General features: G+C 40.5%; 1 protein-coding gene across 2 annotated transcripts in view; it reads left to right on the top strand.

Moving 5' to 3' along the window:
• The window catches only part of Dtl (denticleless E3 ubiquitin protein ligase homolog), a 36,179-nt gene extending 17,082 nt beyond the window's left edge, over positions 1-19,097 (top strand). For both annotated transcript variants that reach the window (XM_041635329.1, XM_041635330.1), the window contains exons 9-15: positions 445-545; positions 779-883; positions 4,805-4,917; positions 10,584-10,673; positions 12,919-13,054; positions 15,949-16,787; positions 17,896-19,097. In XM_041635329.1, the coding sequence (XP_041491263.1) occupies positions 445-545; positions 779-883; positions 4,805-4,917; positions 10,584-10,673; positions 12,919-13,054; positions 15,949-16,787; positions 17,896-17,994 (1,483 nt within the window). In that variant the 3' untranslated portion in view covers positions 17,995-19,097. The remainder of the gene's footprint in view (positions 1-444; positions 546-778; positions 884-4,804; positions 4,918-10,583; positions 10,674-12,918; positions 13,055-15,948; positions 16,788-17,895) is intronic.
• The last annotated feature ends 446 nt before the right edge of the window (positions 19,098-19,543 follow it).

The following is a 19,543-nucleotide window of genomic DNA, read 5'->3' as shown; positions in this document are numbered from 1 at the left end:
AGTGACTCATCACTGGGTCAGATCACATCTGTTTCCGTTTTGTACAAGCTGTAAGCTTGACATTGCAAACAATAGCATGAGACAGTTAAGTTGAATTACCAGTGAGATGTCCTCAGTGCAGCTGGGCAGTGTGCCCAAGAAGACAGATTAAAAGTCATTTCACACTCACATAAATAAAATTGTTGGAATAGGTTTATACCGGTGGTTCTTAACCTGTGGGTTGTGAGTCCTTTGGGGGTCAAATGACCTTTCACGGGGTCATCTAAGACCATCTGCATGTCAGATATTTACATCATGATTCATACCCTTAGCAAGATTACAGTTGTGAAGTAGCAGCGAAATCGTTGTATGATTGGGGGCATCACATGAGGAACTGTTGCAGCATTAGGAAGATTGAGAATCACTGGTCTAGATAATCTATAAGATACTTATCTTGGTTTTTAGGATAATCAAGGTATGGGATTTACGCAAGAATTATACTAATCGTCAAGAACCCCTAGCGTCCAAGTCTTTCCTGTACCCAGGTACCAGCACTCGAAAACTAGGTGAGCCTTTGCTTTGTAGGTTTTGGGGGGTAAAATGTGAATTTCAATTAAAAAAATTGTTTTAATACCAGGCTAATTTTCAGCAAAGACTTAAGAAACGAAATATATGGTTGTGAGATAAAAATCTCAATATAGTTTTGATTTCTATATGCTTTAGAAATAATTATCCTATGGCATGAACTGTTTCTGTCCCCACAGTTTAGCCTCGTTGACTTCCTATTAACTTTTTCCAGGGTATTCAAGTTTGGTTTTAGATTCTACTGGCTCTACTTTATTTGCCAACTGCACAGATGACAACATCTATATGTTCAACATGACTGGCCTAAAGACTTCTCCAGGTAAGGTATTAGTCATTCAGATTCTCTTATCGGGTAATTAATACTTGCTCTTTTGCTATGATGTCAGTAGTGGTTTTTGTTTTTGTCATGTTTTCCCAAAATAAACATTAGCCACAAAATGATGGACTCTGCCATCTTTAATTAGTTCCTGTGGTATTTTCAGGAGTGTATGTTCCTGTGACCGTTTCACAAGTAAACAGACTCCTACCATGTGTGGAGAGTAGTGAATCTCCTGAAGCCATGTCCTTTGGCCTATGTTTAGGGTTATCATTAGCCTCTTTTTAAGGTTTACTTACTTATTTTTGAAGATTTATTTGTTTATTATGTATTCAATGTTCTGCCTGCATATATCCTTGCAGGTCAGATGAGGGCATCAGATGGGTGGTTGTGAGCCACCATGTGGCTGCTGGGACTTAAACTCAGGACCTCTGGAAGAGCAGTCAGTGCTTTTAACCGCTGAGCCATCTCTCCTGCCCCAGGTTTACTTATTTATATGTATGCATTTTTTGCTTGCATGTTTATATACCAGTACATACGTAGTGTCTGTGGATGTTAGAAGAGGGTATCAGATCCCCTAGAACTTAAGTTATAGATGGTTGTCAGCCACCAAATGGTTGCTGGGTCCTCTCTAAGAAGCATTGCTGTAAACCACTGAACCCCTAAGATTATCTTTATTTTCTGTTTAATAAACTTGGAGAATAAAGAAAACTATTCTCAACTTTTTGTCTTGTTAAAATTAGAGGATTGGGTTTTATAGACTTCCTGATAGTTTTCACCCTCTCAATTCTGGGTGAAGACCGTTATCTCCTGGGAGGTTTCTTCCCTAGCCTACCTTTTTTAGTTCTTCTTTTCTCTCCCTCATGAATATAATATTAGGGGGGCAAGTGTGGTGGGGGGGGGTGAAGAGATGACTCAGCAGTTAAGATAAGAGCATTTGTTACTTTTGTAGAGGACGCAGGTTCACTTCCCAGTACACACATGGCAGCTCACTTCTGTCCAGTTTCAAGAGATCAGAGATGCCCTCTCTGGCTTCTATGTAAGATACCAGGCATGCACAAGGTATACAAACTTGCAGACAAAACACTCATACACATAAAATAAAAATAAGTAAATATTTTTTAAAGGAATATAAGAATTGAATCTGAGACTAGTAAATATTTTTCATAAGAAACTCATGTTTCTAAAGCATACCATAAGGGGTTGTAGATTGCATTATTTTAAGATAATAGTTACTTAAGCAATCTACAAATGTATTAATGCCATGGTTCTTCCTCAAGTTTAGTTTGGTTAAAAGTCTGAATTCCACACGACATTCCCAGAGCTACTTGGTTCCCAAATGGACTAATAAACAAGAAATCTTGAAATACTGTGGAACTTGGGTCACTTTGGTTGTGCTTTTAGAGAAATTTCCAAATATTTTTCCTAACTATCTTCCAGGATTATTCCCTCTGGAGCAGTGGACCTTTAAAATCAGTCAGGGAATCTAGCTCTCTGGTAGAGTGCTAGCCTAATGTGCACAAGGTCCTGGGTTCAATTCCCAGTACCACACAGAAAGAAATGAAAGAAAAACTGCCATGGCCTAGAATGGCTACTCAGCTGGTAAAGTGCTTGCCGCACAAACATGAGGATCTGAGTTTGGATCTCTAGCACCCTCCTCTAATGTCTGCTGGGGAGGCAGAGGTAGAAGAGTCCTGGAATCGGTGAGCTCCGGGTTCAGTGAGAGGCTTGGCTAGGGTAGAGGTGGAGTAATGAGGAGAACCTCTGATGTCATTGCCCTTGCCTCGACACTGTATTACAGCACACAAGGTAAAATCTAATCCTGCTTCATTACCGGGCATATATTAGTCTTATGCATATTTTCCTATAGTGTAGCACAGGAAAGGATCTTGACTGTAGTTTGCTATTTCTGCCATGAAATACTTGCTAATAGTTTGATAACCTTTTTCTGCCCCTTTATTTTATGGATAGAATTGTTTTTTAGAATGCTAGCCACATGTGGTGGCACAGGCTTTTAGTTTAAGCACTCAGGTGGTAGGTTAGGCAGATTTCTGTGAATTTGAGGACAGCCAGAGCTATGTAATAAAGAGGCCCTTTCTGAAAAAAAGTGTGTGTCTCTGTGTGTGTGTTAGAGAGAGAGAATATATTAAATGTGTGTTTAAAAAACATCTGGTAATTACTTCCCTTCTCAAGACTTTAGAAAGAACCAGAACTTCATGCTTGAGTGATTTTCTTTTTTTTTTTTTTTTAGTATTATAGTGTATTAAGTAATAGTTATATCCCATGCCCAGTTCAGCATAGAAAAACTAAGTTAATGCCAGGCATAATAGCACATGCTTTTAATCGCAGCTTTGGGACACTGAGGCAGGAGGAGCAGGAATTCTGTCTCCACCACAAAACAACAAGAAAACCAAAGTGATCGAATTATAATTTAAGCTATTGTAAGATTTTAGGAGAATTTATGCCATATTTGAAATATTTTCAATTTGTTTCATACCAGCTTTTCCTAGGCCAGCAGAGGGTAATAAAAACGTGGTTTGTGGGAAATTCAATTTATAATTTTCTGTTCATAATTTAATATAGAAAATGACTAATTTCTGTTTTGGAACAGTATTCAGAATGAAGGAGCCTCTTTATTTAGGTCTTTATCATAGTGAGAGTTTCTTTTCTTAGTTTTGTGTGGGTTTTTTTTTTTTTTTTCAGACAGGGTTCACAGTGTAACCCTTGCTGTCCTAGAACTCAATCTGTTGGCCAGGCTGGCCTCAACCTTAGAGATCTGCCTGCTGCTTCCTGAGTTCTGAGATTAAAGCATGTGCCAGCACTACCTAGCTATCATAGTGTGTTTAGGATATATCTAAATTGATTGCTGTTGAACTTTATTTTATAGTAAAAATCTCTGATGCAGAGAATTTTTGATAATAGGGTTTCTGTTTTTAAGTGTGTATAGGTATTATGTCTACATGCACACTACAGAGTTCTGCACAATTGTGAGCCTTGGTGTGGGTGCTGGGAATTGAACGCAGGTCCTCTGGAAGAGCAGCCAATAAATACTCTTAACTCTGAGCCATTTCTGCAAAACCATGTGTTGTTTTTGTTTTTCTTTAAAAGGTATAAGTAAACAGTTTTTCTATTTAGAAATAGAATGGATATCTGTGAGCACTCAACCAAAAGCCACTGAAGTTCCTACGGCTGCCTCGTTCCCTCTGTTAAGCATTCAAATGTTATTTTTACTTCTGATATATCTGTAAATTTTCTGGTAACTGAGCTTTCCCCTTTAAATTTTCTGTAATGTGTTGATGCCAGCAGTCTTAAGAGCACATTATATAAGGTATGGTTACTTACTCTTTCTCTATGAGACACCTAACCCAAATTGAGTGACTTACAGATGAACATACATTGTGCCCCTCTAGGTCTTCCTGTCATTCTGCCTGTTAAAAAGAGTTGAGGTAAAAAAAAAAAAAAAAAAAACTGCATCTCAGCCAGAATCAAATAATTCTTTTCACTGACTTTTACCTTTTTGTGCAGCAAATATTTGAAGTTTTATACTGTTTAAAGTAAGATCTAGCATGATGTGAGATGTATGTACTCTCAAGAAGTTTGCAGTCAGTGGAGAAATAAGATCAGTGTTTTCAATGGAGAAAATCCTCCTGTAGGATAAGGATATGGGCACAGTCTACATTTACTATAGGATTAGACATCAGCTTTCTTGCTCATGACATTGTCATCTGTCATTTGTTCCTATTGAATTCACTAGACTGGTCTAGCACAACCTTCTCGTTCTGTGTTTAGGACTTAGCTCCCTATTATATGGTAGCAGGCTGAAGCAATGATAACACTTGTATGATTGTGTGTGCGTGTCATTTGCATTCATTGGAATACTGGAAATGATATAAACCAAAGTGATTTGGTTTTCTCCTCCGGCAGTGGCTGTCTTCAATGGACACCAGAATTCTACCTTTTATGTAAAATCAAGTCTTAGTCCAGATGACCAGTTTTTAATCAGCGGTTCGAGTGATGAAGCTGCCTACATCTGGAAGGTAAGCTTTCGAATATCCACAGATAGATGCTTTTGTCCAGTATGAGGTGTACTTAGTACAAGTATCCACAGATAGATGCTTTTGTCCAGTATGAGGTGTACTTAGTACAAATATCCACAGATAGATGCTTTTGTCCAGTATGAGGTGTACTTAGTACAAGTATCCACAGATAGATGCCTTTGTCCAGTATGAGGTGTACTTAGTACAAGCACACACTGCTGACTTTCTGCACCAACTGTTCGCAAGGTCATTTCTTGCTTTGTGCTTCCTTTTCTGAATATCATTTATTTCAAAAATGGCATTCTGTGTCCTGCTGTAGCACGATTAATAAAAACTCAGAGACAGATATTGGGGTTCAACCTGAAGGCCAGAAAAGCAAAGCAGCCAGTTATTGGCTCTTACCTCGACCTTAGTCCGAAATGGCAATCCTGCCTCCAGGAAACCTCAGAATGAGACGGAGACTGAGAGCTGTCTCCTCCTGTCTTGTATTCCTCTCTAGTTCTGGGATTAAGGATATGCACCCCTACCACCTGGTTTCTATGGCAAGCTAGAGTGGCTACTGGAATTAAAGGTGTGTGTTATTGCTGCCTGGTCTGTAATGCTGACCAGTGTGGCTGTTTTACTTTGCTGATCTTCGGGTAAGCTTTATTTATTAAAATACAAATGAAAGATCACTAAATCCTGCTTCACAGAAACCATTACGTACAACTGCCCGTTCTGCTCTATCTTATCAGACTTTCTTAAGTGTCACATCCCATACTCGGACTTCCATAGAGCTGCCTGCAGAACAGTTGCTCAAAACTTTTGGTATAATAACTGCTTTTCTTACTCCTTTTTCTTATAGCAATATCTGGCCCTTGGGCCATTAAGCATGTTCAATGTTTGTTGACTGAGGTTTCTGTCCCACCTGGTCCTGCAGTCATTCAGTCCCAAAGAAACACACAGAGGCCTACATTAATCATAAACTGGTTGGCCTAGTAGCTCAGGCTTCTTATTAACTCTTATAACTTACATCAGCCCATAATTCTTGTCTGTGTGTTAGCCACATGGCTTGGTGCCTTTCTCAGTGAGGCAGTCACATCTTGCTGTGTCTGGCTTCCTCTCTGGGCGATGACTTCAGACTGAGTCTTTACTCTCCCCAGAATTCTCATTGTCCCGCCTAAACTTACTGCCTAGCTACTGGCCAATCAGTGTTTATTTAAAATACAAGTGACAGGGTACAGACCATTGTCCCACAGCAAATGTTTAGCAGATATTTTAAGACAATTCATTTTCTGTTTTTTTTCTTTTAATTTATTTATTATGTATACAACATTCTGCCTCTGTGTATTCCCACATGCCAGAAGAGGGCACCAGATCTCATTACAGATGGTTGGGAGCCACCATGTGGTTGCTGGGAATTGAACTCATGACATCTGGAAGAGCAGACAGTGCTCTTAACCACTGAGCCATCTCTCCAGTCCCCTCATTTTCTTATTTTATAGAGTGTCCATTACTGTTTAAGTCATTGTGTTCATCTTAAAAACCATATTTTATATATTCATATTCTAAAACAATCTTCCATAAACCAAGAAACTTAGATGATGTTAATAGAAAAGTCCTGGGGAAAGTGCAAACGAACGACTCTTAGACTGGAGCTGGAAAGGGACTGCTCCCCACTGACAGCGTTCAGTGACCTCTTCCCAGTGCTCCCAAGGTGAGATGCCACCTGTGCTGGGCTTCTCTCTAATACGCATATTTCTTATTGGAGTTTTAAATGAGAATTTTCTTATGAGTAAATACTTAAGATGTATATATAAGTATGTATCTTACAAAAATAGTTTTTACCTGTTTTCTTTACTCTTTTTAAATGTCTCTGTGTAGTACTAGTTATAATTGCTTCTCTCTTGTTTGTATTTAAAATTTTGAGTTTCAAAGTTTTAAGTCTTTGTGCTTTCTGTTTTTTCCTCACTGTCTTTCTACTTTTATTTCTCTAACTCCCTACTTTGTTACAGAATTTTACTCATTCCACAAGCCTGTCATTTGGGGTTTCTTTTTTGCAAGAAAACAACTGAAATTTTAGATGTATCAGATAACATAATAAAATGGCTAGTTCCATAAAGTACACATGATTATGTATGTAACTAAATATATACATTTAAATCTTTTTGCCAGTTCTTAAAATTTCTCTAGCACGGGGTCCTTTTAAAATGGGAATCGAGGGGCTGCACACCAGGTACTTGATTGAGTTTCTAGCCTATTCTTACTAGAGATCCCATCTATGGCCACCACACATGGTTGACCCTAACTGAATTCCCAGGCTTGGTTCCGGGTCACCACTGAGTGTCGTGGTTCAGACAGGATGTCCTCCTGCCTGTCCGCACATAGCTCAGTGTGCAGGCCCTGATATTTGAGATCTTGGCAAGCTTACTGCTCTTAAAATTGAATTTGCCCAGTGAGATGTCGTTTCTCTTTTCTCTTATTAAAGGAGGAGGAGTTTAAACAGGAGTCCATGCAGGCTGAGTGTCCAGACCGCTGAGGTGTCTTGTGACTCTGCTTCATGTCTAATGGGTTAGCTTGGGCTTTCGTACTGCATCTGTTCTGTGCTGAAGCCTGCCCATAAGGAAAGAATAAGGAAGGAGTTTGTGTCTTCCAGCAAAAGAGGACGGCCTTTGTAGATGCCTCACGCCACATTACCATCTGTGGAAACACACACACACAAACATTGAGCATTCTGCTTTTTAGTTTCTTCCTGTCCCTCCACCCCCGCTTCCCCTGTCTGTCCCTGGTTCATCCACTGAATAGTACTGAAGTGGTTATAAATAAACTGATTTGGCACGGCCACTCTGCCGCTGACCAGTGGAACACTGAGCCTGACACTTTAGGAAGTGTAAATGATCTCATGGCAAAAATAAAGATTAGATTTGGTTTCCAATTGGGCAGAGTAAGGAGATTTTGTGAGGGAAAGTGCTGATGGATTTTTTGTATGCCTAAGTACTCAAAGTGCTCTATGAGTTCTTAAGGTTAGAGCCATTTGCTTTGAGAGGTGTCTCATAATTTTAACTTTGGGGTTCCTATGCCTTAAGCATTCTACAAAAGGTAGAATATGTAAAAGAGGACAGTTTTCTGTATTGACCACCCCAAAATGTTTAGGTTGTTTTTTTAAATAAGTTTCCTTACTACTCAAAATGGAAGCTTTTTAAAAATTAAATGAAATAATTATAGTAATGGTTTTTAAAGTAAATTGAAGTTTAAAAGTTACTGGAGTTAAAGTGAATTCAAAGCCATTTGAATTTCACAAGGGAAAAATTCATCTTACTTAAAGTAGTCAAAGAGCAAGTATTGTACCTAAGATAGTCCTGAGCTATCGAAGCTCTTGTCATCAAAATTCACAAAGTTTACCACTTCTGTCCCTTCTCCTTTTTATTAAAAGAGAATTTAGAGGTCGGGTATAGTTGTGCACACCTGTAATTGCAGCACCCAGGAATTAGACACAGGAGAATTTTGAGTTTGAGGAGAGCTTGGACAGGGCAAGACTATTTACAAGAAAATACAAAGACGGATTTAAGAGTTGAAAGTATAGAACAGTGTTAGAATACTTGCCTAGCATGAATGTGACCCTGTGTTTGGTTCCCTAGCATCACCAAATAATATTAAAGTGTACACTTCAGTATACACACTGTTGGGCAACCTTTTGCACTAATTCCTGAATGTTACACAGGAAGAAACCACATTATCCTGTAAGTCTGTCTTCATAGTCACTCCTTAACAATTGCCACATTGTATATTCTTTATCTCTCCTCTCTGGATTTTTGTGTATTTGAAACATTTTATATAAACTGTGTCACATAATATATGGCATTTGGTGTTTGACCTTAATTTAGCATATTTTTCAGGTTCAGACATATTGCACAATACTTCATTTCTTTCAAGTGCTGAAGAATATTCTACTTTATAGGCAAGCCATATTTTATCTGCTTACCAGTTGGTGGTCATTTTAGATGTTCAGAGTTTTTCACTCTGCTATTTAAACTCTGCTGTCACCATTTGTATGTTTTTACTTGCATGTATTTTCTATTCTCTGAGGAGGTATATGCCAAAGAATAGAGTTAGTAAACCATATGATACTTAAAGTACATGTCTGATTTTTTTTTTAGGCCCTTCCACCTATTTTTTATATGTAAAGTACCTGGTTTATGTATTCAATGAATAAATGCCAACTTTATTACTATTAATATTGCTTCTTTAGGAAGTTTTTACAAGGATTCTTTTTATTTGAGGCCCTGTAGACAGAACTAGGTACATGCTGTTGGCAGGCACTTGGTTTTTCTTAACTTTAATATTTTGTATATACAGTTAGATTCTCCTCAGTGCTGTGATGGAGAAGCTAAGGAATAGGTGGGGTCATAGGATGGCAGGAAGAAGTAATGTTCACCAGAGATGTCCACAGACGAGGATTTCCCTCCCTTTAATCTGTTTGAACCTTGAGTAAAGAGAAACTTAGGGGACTAGGGTCTTCAGAAAGGAAGGAAAAATTCTGACTGCTGCGATAGTAAGAAACTATCTTTTATAGTCCTTTCTAAAGTATATTTTTCTTTGAGTGAATGAATTATAGTCTATGGTATTGTAGAACTTGGCAATAATATCCATGCAGGTTGAGGGAAAGCTGCCTAATCTGTTAATACATTAAACTTTAACTTAAACGAGGCAGACTGAACTCTGTCCTTTGTTTTTGCCATTTTAACCATTGCACATTTGCCAGGTAGCAAAGATAAGGAGTAGTAATGGTTGAGTTAGATAACCCCATGAATCAGTATCAAGTCTCTTAGCTGTAATTTGAGAAACCTGTTAAGCTAACTTAGTCACTGTCACAAATATTCTTTCTAAAGTTGCCTCCACTTCATGCAAATGATCTATGATTCAGAGCCTTGGGAAAATAGAGAATGCATTCTCTAAGGTCCTTGTTCTCCAAATACATGTACTAATAATAGCAATGTGAGCTTGTCCTCTAGTCCTGTGTGCTTTGAAAGGTATTGATAGCTCTGGAATGAGTCGGCTGTACAGTGCTATCAAGTGCCTATCACTGGAAGCATCCAGTGATAGGATTCTCGGTGATGTGTACAGTCTGACCTCTCAATACATTAAAGACATTATTAAATTGTCCTTCAAACAAATTGACTGAAAAGTTTGAATGAAAAATTAAAAATTATGGCTTACATCTTCAAATTGAAGGTTGTCACATTCAAAATGAAGGATGATATTTTGGATTTTGTCATAGTAAGTATGTCTTGCCTTGGGGACAAACTGGCCTCTTATTCTAAAAGAGCTGTTTGCCTGTTACAGGTACCTTCAGGACTCAGTTGATTTAATATTCCTCCAAGTGGCTGACTATAGAAGATCTAAACATGTCTATGTGGTGTATAAACAGGACTGGGTTGAAGAGAAATACCTGGAACTGAATCTTGGCCCAGAAAGCCCAGTGGCTGAGGGACAGTGCCAGAATTGCATTTTAGTTGAAATAAGAGCTGTCCTGTGTTTGGACCCATAGTCTTAATTGAGTTTGACTGTTGAACTCGACAGCTCCCCTGTTATTGACAACCCTAAAGCCCTGAGACATAGTTAAAGAGGTCCTGACTGCTTTGGGGACTAACACTGTTGTGCTGACATGTTCTTTCTGGTTTGGCCAGGTTTCCATGCCCTGGCATCCTCCTACTGTACTCCTGGGTCATTCTCAAGAGGTCACGTCTGTGTGCTGGTGTCCATCGGACTTCACCAAGGTTTGTGCATGCTAGATTTGTATATTTTCCCTAGGTTTATTTGAAAATGATACAGGCTTTTATGTGTAGTCATTTAAAAGAATCCAGGACATGTATCTCTTTCTCAACACACACTCACACACACTTTTCCCCTGCTGTTTTCACCAGTACGAGGAATTATTATATACTAAAGAAGTAAAGTTGGACTTATAGTTCACTAAGTCATTCTTTTTCTTATATATAGAATGAAATTTTGAACTGAAGATTCATTTTAAAATCTGAAATGAAGGTCTAGGGAGGTGGCTCAGCTTGAAGAGAACCTGAGTTTGGTTCCTAGCATCCACATGAACATCAGGTGACTGCTAGTAGTCCAGCTCCAGGGGGAACCAATGCATCTGTCCTCCATGTGTGCCTGTTCTCACAAGCGCAGATACACACACAGCTTAAACTATAATAACACCAGAAATAGAAGCCATGTCTGCATATGGAAAGTTTTGTTGCTTGTCTTGTTCTTGACTTTAGGTGTTTTCTAGTCTTCCAGAGAATTTATGTCTAGTGCATTGGAATACTGTTGGCATTCAGAACTCCTGGGTTGCTCCTAGGACTTGCTTGTTTGTATCCCTACTGCATTTCTTTGGTTAGCTTCAGGAAAGCTCTTTTTTATAAGCATACACAAGAACAGATTTCACTGTGATGCTTTCATGTACTTAGAGCCTTGTTCTTGCTCATACAGACCTTTCTTAAACTTATTGCTTTAGGTGTCAATTAATATTCTGACATTCTCTTCAAAATCCCATGTAATTTCTAACGGAATGCCTGCTTTTTCCATGGGTTATCAGATAAACCATTGTATTTTGTTTGTTTATGTTTGGGGTTTTTTTTTTTTTCAGTTTTGTGGATTTTTGTTCAGAGAGAACATCTTGCTGCTATATAGCTCAGAGCTTTGAACGCTGTCTTCCTGCCCTGCCCTAGTCTCCCAGGTGCTAGGACTACAGATGTGCATCATTGTGCTCAGCTTTTAAGGGTTTCTAAATAAGATAAAGAATGTAAAGGAAGCCGGGCTGTGATGGCGCACGCCTTTAATCCCAACACTTAGAGGTTCAAAGCCAGTCTGGTCTACAAAGTGAGTTCTAGGACAGCAGGACTGTTAGACAGAAAAACCCTGTCTCAAAAAACAAAGACAATGTGAAGGCCCATATATATTAAAGATGCCTATAAATATAATTATTGTCACTGTAGCACTTGTGGCATTCCATTATTTTTCGTTGAGAAGTGAAATGTGTGTGTGTCATCTTTTGGCCTCCCAGTAAGGGAAGGAAAATGTTGCCTGTCTCTTGGGGGCCACGACTTAAAAGAACATGTGTTCTTTTTTCCTCTGTGTTAGTGACTGAAATAGAGAAATGATATAAACAAATGCTGGGGAACAGCTCTGGCAGCAGTGGCCATTTGCCTCTAGCTCTTCAAGCTGGACTTTCTCTGCCATAAAAGGCTCGGGACCAAGATCAGGAATAGTCGGATATTTTTAAAGGGGCAAAGGTTATTTTTAACTTCTTTCAGCCTAGTGAACTTTTGTTTTCCTGCATTTCTCCTTTACCTATCTGAAAAAGCATCTCAGAGGTTTGGGTTTACTGTACTCTTCTTGTGGCCTGCTGGAGTCACAAGCTAAGTCTGATCTGGGAAATGTCCTCATTGCTTTAACAATAAGATAAGAACGCAGAATTTAGAAGAAAATTGTAGAAATTAAATAGTGATGATATGTACTAATTGATCATTTCACAGAAAGAATAAAAGGAAATCTTAATTACATATGGTTATGTAAAGAATGTTAAAGACGTGAATTGCCTGGCTTCTTGAGAGACCAAAAGGAAAATGAGCCTACTGACTGTACTTGAGAGCCCTTTACTGTTCCTGTAGAGGACACAGGCTCAGCACCCAGCACACAGCATCTTCATTTCCATAGGATAGGATGCTCTTTTCTGGGCTCTGCTGACACATGTGTACAGGCAGAGCACACAGAAAAAGACAAATCTTTTTAAAAATGAATTACTGCTAATAAGTTTCTCAGTGGAAAATACATTTTAAAAAGAAACTGAAATTTGCATCGTTGTGAAGCTGGTGTGATTCTCTGAAACAAGGGGTGTCGTTGTCTGTGCTGTGTCGCAGCAGACAAAATAAGTGGTCGTTTATGATCCCTTCCTTAGGGCACAACTGCTTTAGATTTTGTTCTTGATCTTTGAAACTTCATCATTCTTCTATTGGTTCTTAGATTGCTACCTGCTCTGATGATAATACACTGAAAATCTGGCGCTTGAATAGAGGTCTGGAAGAGAAACCCGGAGGCGATAAACATTCCATGGTGGGCTGGACCTCTCAGAAGAAAAGAGAGACGAAAGCTGGCCTAGGTAAGGGGGTAAGGGTAGCATGCATTTTCCAAGGTTTCTTGGTTTTCTTAGTTGAGTTATACTGAGTGCTATGGGAGGCTAGATTTGCCCTTGTTTTGTGGTATTTTTAAAGGAAAGTACCACCCTGGCATTTCTTAGAGAGAACTGCCCTGCTTTGTTCATCATCTGTGGAAGGTCTCGTGTATAGTAACGGGTTTAGTCAGCAGATAGTCATGGGCTGTGCACTCTTCTTAGTTTTGTTTAGCAATGAGGTACAAACATCTTACTCGTGGGTGGCGATAAGTAAGCTGAAGTAAAATACATCAAGTAAAGGAGAAGAATGAAAATGTGCTGTCAAGTGTCTCTGTGATCGCGTGGCCTCACTTAGGGAGCAGGAGTGCACCTGGCATGTTCTCGGCCTCTAGAAGGGTAATGCTGGCACAGAAGCAGTGAGGGACAGCGGGAAAGTTCCTGCCTGATGCTGAAGTCATCAAACTTGCACTTGCCTTACTCCCAACACTCAGGAAAAGTGTGGGTTTGAGGCTGGTGTGACCTTGTCTCAAGAACAAAAGGCAAAGCACAGAAGAATCTATTTAACAATATTTATAAGAACCCACAGAATATGCCAAAGGATAACATGTACAGTTTAAGGGAGAATTTTTAAGGATGCTTTTGAGGGCTTTTACTTCAAGCTACACAGGATGGAATTGTCCTAATCTAGATAAGATTTAGGAAGGAAGATTCAGATTCCTTCCTAAATTGCTACAGATTTAGGAAGGAAGCTAGAGTTTGATTTTAATGTACCATGACATTGTTCCACATCCAAAGGGTGTCAAGGAGACAGTTTTAATTCTGCAATTTAGGATGGGAGTAGTAAATTTGGGGTAACTTGTGATAACAGCTGTAGCTAGAAAAGCAAATAGAGCAAGGAAGGACCTGAGCTATTAGACACCAGCGTTTCTTTAGAGGAGGTGGTGCTACAGACTATTGGACAGACACTGCCCGAGCAGGAGACCCAGCAGAGTGTTATGCTAGAAACAGGGTAAACTAAGGAAATGATGGGCGTGGCTTTGACCAGATGATTCCAACATTAAAAAAAAAAAAAAGACCTATGAGCTTTTGCAGTTTGGAGCTTATGGAACAACCAACCTTGCTGGAGTGATGATGGCCTATGATGGCCTACCTGGGTCTATCAGGACAGTGAGGAAAGATCTCGAGACACTGATTGCCACCCTTTAATTGAGGGGTTTATTACAAAGGAAAGGAGAGCAGCTCAGGAGAAGATGATGTTTGATTGGGTGGAATCAAATGAGAGTTGCTGACGGTTCCACCCTGTAAAGTGCTCAAGTGCTCTCTCCGTCCAGTCGTTGAGCAGTGTAGACACGGACTGCTCTGCTGTGCTGTCTCCTTTAGGACTCCACATAGCAAGTGCAGTTCAGTTGAACAGCCTTCAGTCCTTGGGTGATGGTGACATTACTCCAAAGAGGATTGCCGAATAACAACCTGATCTAGGTGCCAATGGCTGGTACACTTGCCATTTGGCCCTTACGCCTGCTTCCAGAATAGACTGGCTGCTGTTGACCACGCTACCATTTTTGAGAATGCTGTCTTTTTTAATGCTATCTGCAAAGGCATAAACTTCTTCCCTCTGACCTACTTTGTCCAGCCAGCACCAGCTCTATTGCTTACTGTTGTGTAACTGTACTCTAGTTGGAGATCTCACAGCACTGTTGAGGTTCTCAGTCTTGGGTAGGCATCAGAACCACTTGTGGAGCTTTTGAAAAATGTATACATTGTCAGTCATGGATTTTGTGAGTTTTGTGTAGAGGTCAAGTGTTTGTGTTTTCGTAAAGCTCTGGGTAAGTCTGTTATGCAGCCAAAATTGAGACACTGGTCTAGGCATTGAGTGACAGGATGATTATCCTAATTGCCAAGATAACTTTCACCTGTTCAAGCTCAGGTGTTGTCGTTTGGTTAGACAGCAGGATAGTTACTGTCAGTTTCCTAGTGCTTCTATCACTGCCTTATTGTTGACAGCCATGAAGTTCCACGTTGTTTAATAATTCCTTACTAAACACTAAATCCTCACCCCCCCTCCTCTGGGCTCACTAGCTAGCTTAGGAAGCAGGTGCAAAACAATATAGTGACTACTGTAACCATTTCTCCTGGCCATCCTAGTGAAGGGCTCTGAGAACCCTTGTCTTCTGTGACAGGATAGCTGGGTTAGGAAGAGTCTGTGAATATGGGGCTACTGGATTCTTCAAACATGGGGATTTTTGCCTAACAAGAAAGAGGCTAAAAGTACACATGAACTGAGACAGGGGTGGAGTAGTGCACAGCCTGTTGAGAAAAGCAGTGCGTCCTCCCTATTGCAGAGCCTAAAGTAGTATGTGTAGGAATGACTCTGACCTCTTAATGGCTGACTCTTACATCTCAGTTTAACCCATTTCTATTAATCTGTGTATCGCCACGTGACAGTGGCTTACCGGGAAGGGTTCGGCATGTCTGTCTCTGGCAGCTCCATGGTGTTTCTCTCTGCCTTCCTTCTCCCAGCATTCAGTTTTGTCTTCCCCACCTACCTAAGTTCTGCTCTATCAACAGGCCAGGGCAGTTTCTTTATTCATTAACCAATGAAAGCAGCGCATGGACAGAAGGACCTCCCACACCACTTGCAAACACTGAAACTGTTCGGAGTGGTCTGCTGGTGCTTTAATGATTTTATCTTTCCTGGGTTTTGCAAGTGTGTGTTTTACTTCAGGGTGTTTGGGGAGCAGTCAGTTAGAAAAGGCGTAGGAAAAATGCTGGGAGGGTGTGGTAGAGATGGGATGATTTTTAGGGACATGATTTCCCTGGGTGAGCATCCAAGGCCTGTGCATCATTTTCTTTCTGATTTTCATGCTTCTCTTCATTTTCAGTAATGGTATCGAATAGCCAGAGTACTCCTGCCAAAGCCCCCAAAGCCAAGAGCAGTCCATCCATTTCCTCTCCATCAGCAGCAGCTTGTACTCCAAGCTGTACTGGAGACCTCCCTCTTCCTTCAAATACCCCCACATTCCCAGTCAAAACTACCCCTGCCAAGACCCGGTCTCCAGTTGGCAGAAGAGGCTCCACCTCTTCTGTGTCTCCCAAGCCCCTCTCATCTTTCAAGATGTCTCTTAGAAACTGGGTGACCCGAACACCTTCCTCGTCACCTCCCGTCACTCCACCTGCTTCTGAGACAAAGATCTCATCTCCAAGAAAAGCCCTCATTCCTGTGAGCCAGAAGTCGTCCCAAGCAGATGCTTGCTGTGAATCTAGAAATAGAGTGAAGAGGCGTCTAGACTCGAGCTGTCTGGAGAGCGTGAAGCAGAAGTGTGTGAAGAGTTGCAGCTGTGTCACCGAGCTCGACGGCCAGGTGGAGAGCCTCCATCTGGATCTGTGCTGCTGCCTCTCCAGCAACCAGGACGCCCTCAGCAAGGACTCCACAGGTCCTGCCAAATCAAGCAAGATTGAAGGCACTGCTGCTGCAAGCATCTCGGAGCCTCCTTCGCCTGTCAGTCCTTATGCTTCAGAAGGCTGTGGAACACTGCCTCTTCCTCTGAGACCTTGTGGAGAAGGGTCTGAGATGGTGGGCAAGGAGAATAGCTCCCCAGAGAATAAGAACTGGTTGTTAGCCATGGCAGCCAAACGGAAGGCTGAGAATTCATCTCCACGAAGTCCATCATCCCAGACACCCAGTTCCAGGAGACAGAGTGGAAAGACGTCACCAGGCCCGGTAAGCCTTCAGGGTGGGAGGATATATGTCCTATTTGAAGGGGGCCAAAGGCAGTTCTCAAGATGAACTTTGTGCTGAATTATTTGGCAGCCCTTTTACTCCATTAAACCCTTCATCTGCTCATACTCCTCGGTCTTTACTGCTTGATTCACTGAAGCCTTCTCACCATCCGGGGTGTCAGTTCAGAAATATCTCTCCTGGGATACAGCATGGCATCTCTTTTTTAAGTAAAGTTGTTTTTCTCAGGAAACTTGCCAATACCCATAAGTAGATTGTTCAGCTTGTAATGAATTTTATGATCAAAATGGAACTTAGGTATTTCAAAGCAATTAAATTACAGATTCCTTGATTTTTATGGCTTTTCCCCAAGTTTGTGATTGTCTTGCATACACCAATATTCTGAATACTTGTGTCTGCTCTCTTAACATTCAGCAATTCAGTATAATGTTACTGATCTTTTTAAGTCTCACTGACTGACATGACATTTAAATGGATGGTGTAGCAGAAATAAGTGAACCTTGCAAAGCATATGACTTAGAGTGGTGAAGAGGGAAGTGAGCATGGGGTGAGCCATGGACAGCAACAGAGGGACAGAGTGCTGTGTATCAGTGTGCAGTTACAGGAGGGGGGTTGGGCTCCACTCTGTCTAGCAAAGGAAGATGATGGGAACACAGCCCATAATTAAGGGCAGAACTTAGGTTTTCCCTGACCCTCATGACCAAGGGTGAGGTGAAAATTATTTTCACTAATAATATAAATCTCAAAGCTTTAAGAATGGTGTGCTAATCTTAATCTTTTTAAGTTTTGGGATTTGTTTTTACATTTTATTGACTTGCAGGTTGTCACTGTATAGTCTAGAGTAGATTTTAATTTGAGACTTTCCTGCCCTAGCCTCTCAGTTGCTGTGATTATGGGAGTGTTCAACTATATACAACTAATGTTTCTTTATTAGAACAATGCTGCTTTATTGGGAGCCAATGGAGAAGCTATCTATCTGGTTTATCAGTGGAGGGGGCTGATTTTCTCAAGAGAATGGCAGCTATAACTGAGACACTTACTGAGATAATTTTGAACTTGGGAAGTCTCTTAACTCTCCATTTTCTTCTAGGTCACCATTACTCCCAGCTCCATGAGGAAGATCTGTACGTACTTTCGTAGAAAGTCTCAAGATGACTTCTGTAGTCCTGAACACTCTACTGAATTATAGATTCTAATCTGAAAGTTCACTAAACTTGGGTCTACAACGATGGCGGTGAAAGCGACTTTATAATTCTGCTCTTTAAGAAAGTGGTCATCTTTTCATTTTGGAAATTTTAGCAGACTTAGGTCCCCCCCACCGTCTAGTGTACACAGCTTCCTGGGTGAGTGCTGTTTCCATTTCACGGGATGATTTGTCATCTGTAGCCTTTTCCGGCTGTCTGTGATGTTGACATCCAGCTTATGGAAGCAGAAAGCAAGGCTCGCCTCTAGTTATCCTGAAACTTCTGTTTAGTGGAGAGTAGTCCAGCTCAGGGCCCACCTGTGAAGGCCAATCTGGAGACATCCTCTGCACAAGATGCCTTAAGTGAGCATGGTCCTATCTGAAATATATAATCTGTTCACTCTACTTTTGTGTGTTTTTCAAACTGTATAAAATGTGATATTCACGTAACTGCATTCATATTGCTTCCATGTTAATATACAGTATCTTCAGTTGAAGTCATGATTATTTTAAATACAGTGATAAATGTCAGCTAAGAGGAAAGTAGGAGAAAACAGAAAGCTGGACTGTTTCTGTGAAAGCTGTGGGGGTCCCGTGGTTTTTATTTTGTTTTAAACCAGATTTCTGTCACAGACCAGCATTGCTCTTGGTGTGGGGGTAGGGAGTTGTAAAGCACTTCCTTGAGAGAGATGCTTTGTAAAATCGGTCGTTATTGGGCTGGAGAGATGGCTCAGTGGTTAAGAGCACTGCCTGAGTTCCAGAGGTCCTGAGTTCAATTCCCAGCAACCACATGGTGGCTCACAGCCATCTGTAATGAGATCTGGTGCCCTCTTCTGGCCTGCAGGAATGCATACAGACAGAACACTGTATACTTAGTAAATAAATAAATAAATAAATAAATAAATAAAAATCGGTCGTTATTCACTGAAACCAGGGCTGGCAGCTAGGGATGTAGAGGAGAGTTCTCAGTTCTGAGGTTTGTGACTTTTTAATGTCATCAGAATTTTAAGATAATTTCTTACTGGTGTTTTTATAAAAGATGTTAGCTCTGAACTGAAAATCCAGAACCTGGAAAAATAAGTCTTGTGTTTTGGTTTTTCATTTTTACAGAAGGCTCCAGCTCTCTAGCAAAATGTGATAGCACTTTATGTAAAGAGTGCACAAGTTGTGTCAGATGACCCGAAATACTATGTGAGGTGCTTTAGCCTTTTAGAAAGAAACTTTATGTTCACGGAAGGTGGCCCCTGGTTAGGAAAGAGGACTGGTTAAACTTCTATTTTTGTGATTTTTAAATCTTTTATTAAAACTTTAATTTGCCGGGCAGTGTTGACGCATGCCTTTAATCCCAACACTTGGGAGGCAGAGGCAGGCGGATCTCTGAGTTCGAGGCCAGCCTGGTGTACAAAGCTAGTTCCAGGACAGCCAGGGCTATTTACACAGAGAAACCCTGTCTTGAAAAAAAAAATTAAAAGAAGTCAGATTACAGTCAAAAGCACACGTGTTGTAGCTTTAGCTGAGTGTTGAGGAATCTGCAGTGATGTTTGCTTGTTAACTG

This window comes from Microtus oregoni, unplaced genomic scaffold (genome assembly GCF_018167655.1).
Source record: "Microtus oregoni isolate MIOR12 unplaced genomic scaffold, Mior012 000047F_ref0000412, whole genome shotgun sequence".
In the NCBI taxonomy this organism is placed as follows: domain Eukaryota; kingdom Metazoa; phylum Chordata; class Mammalia; order Rodentia; family Cricetidae; genus Microtus; species Microtus oregoni.
This window is presented reverse-complemented; position numbering and strand designations above follow the sequence as displayed.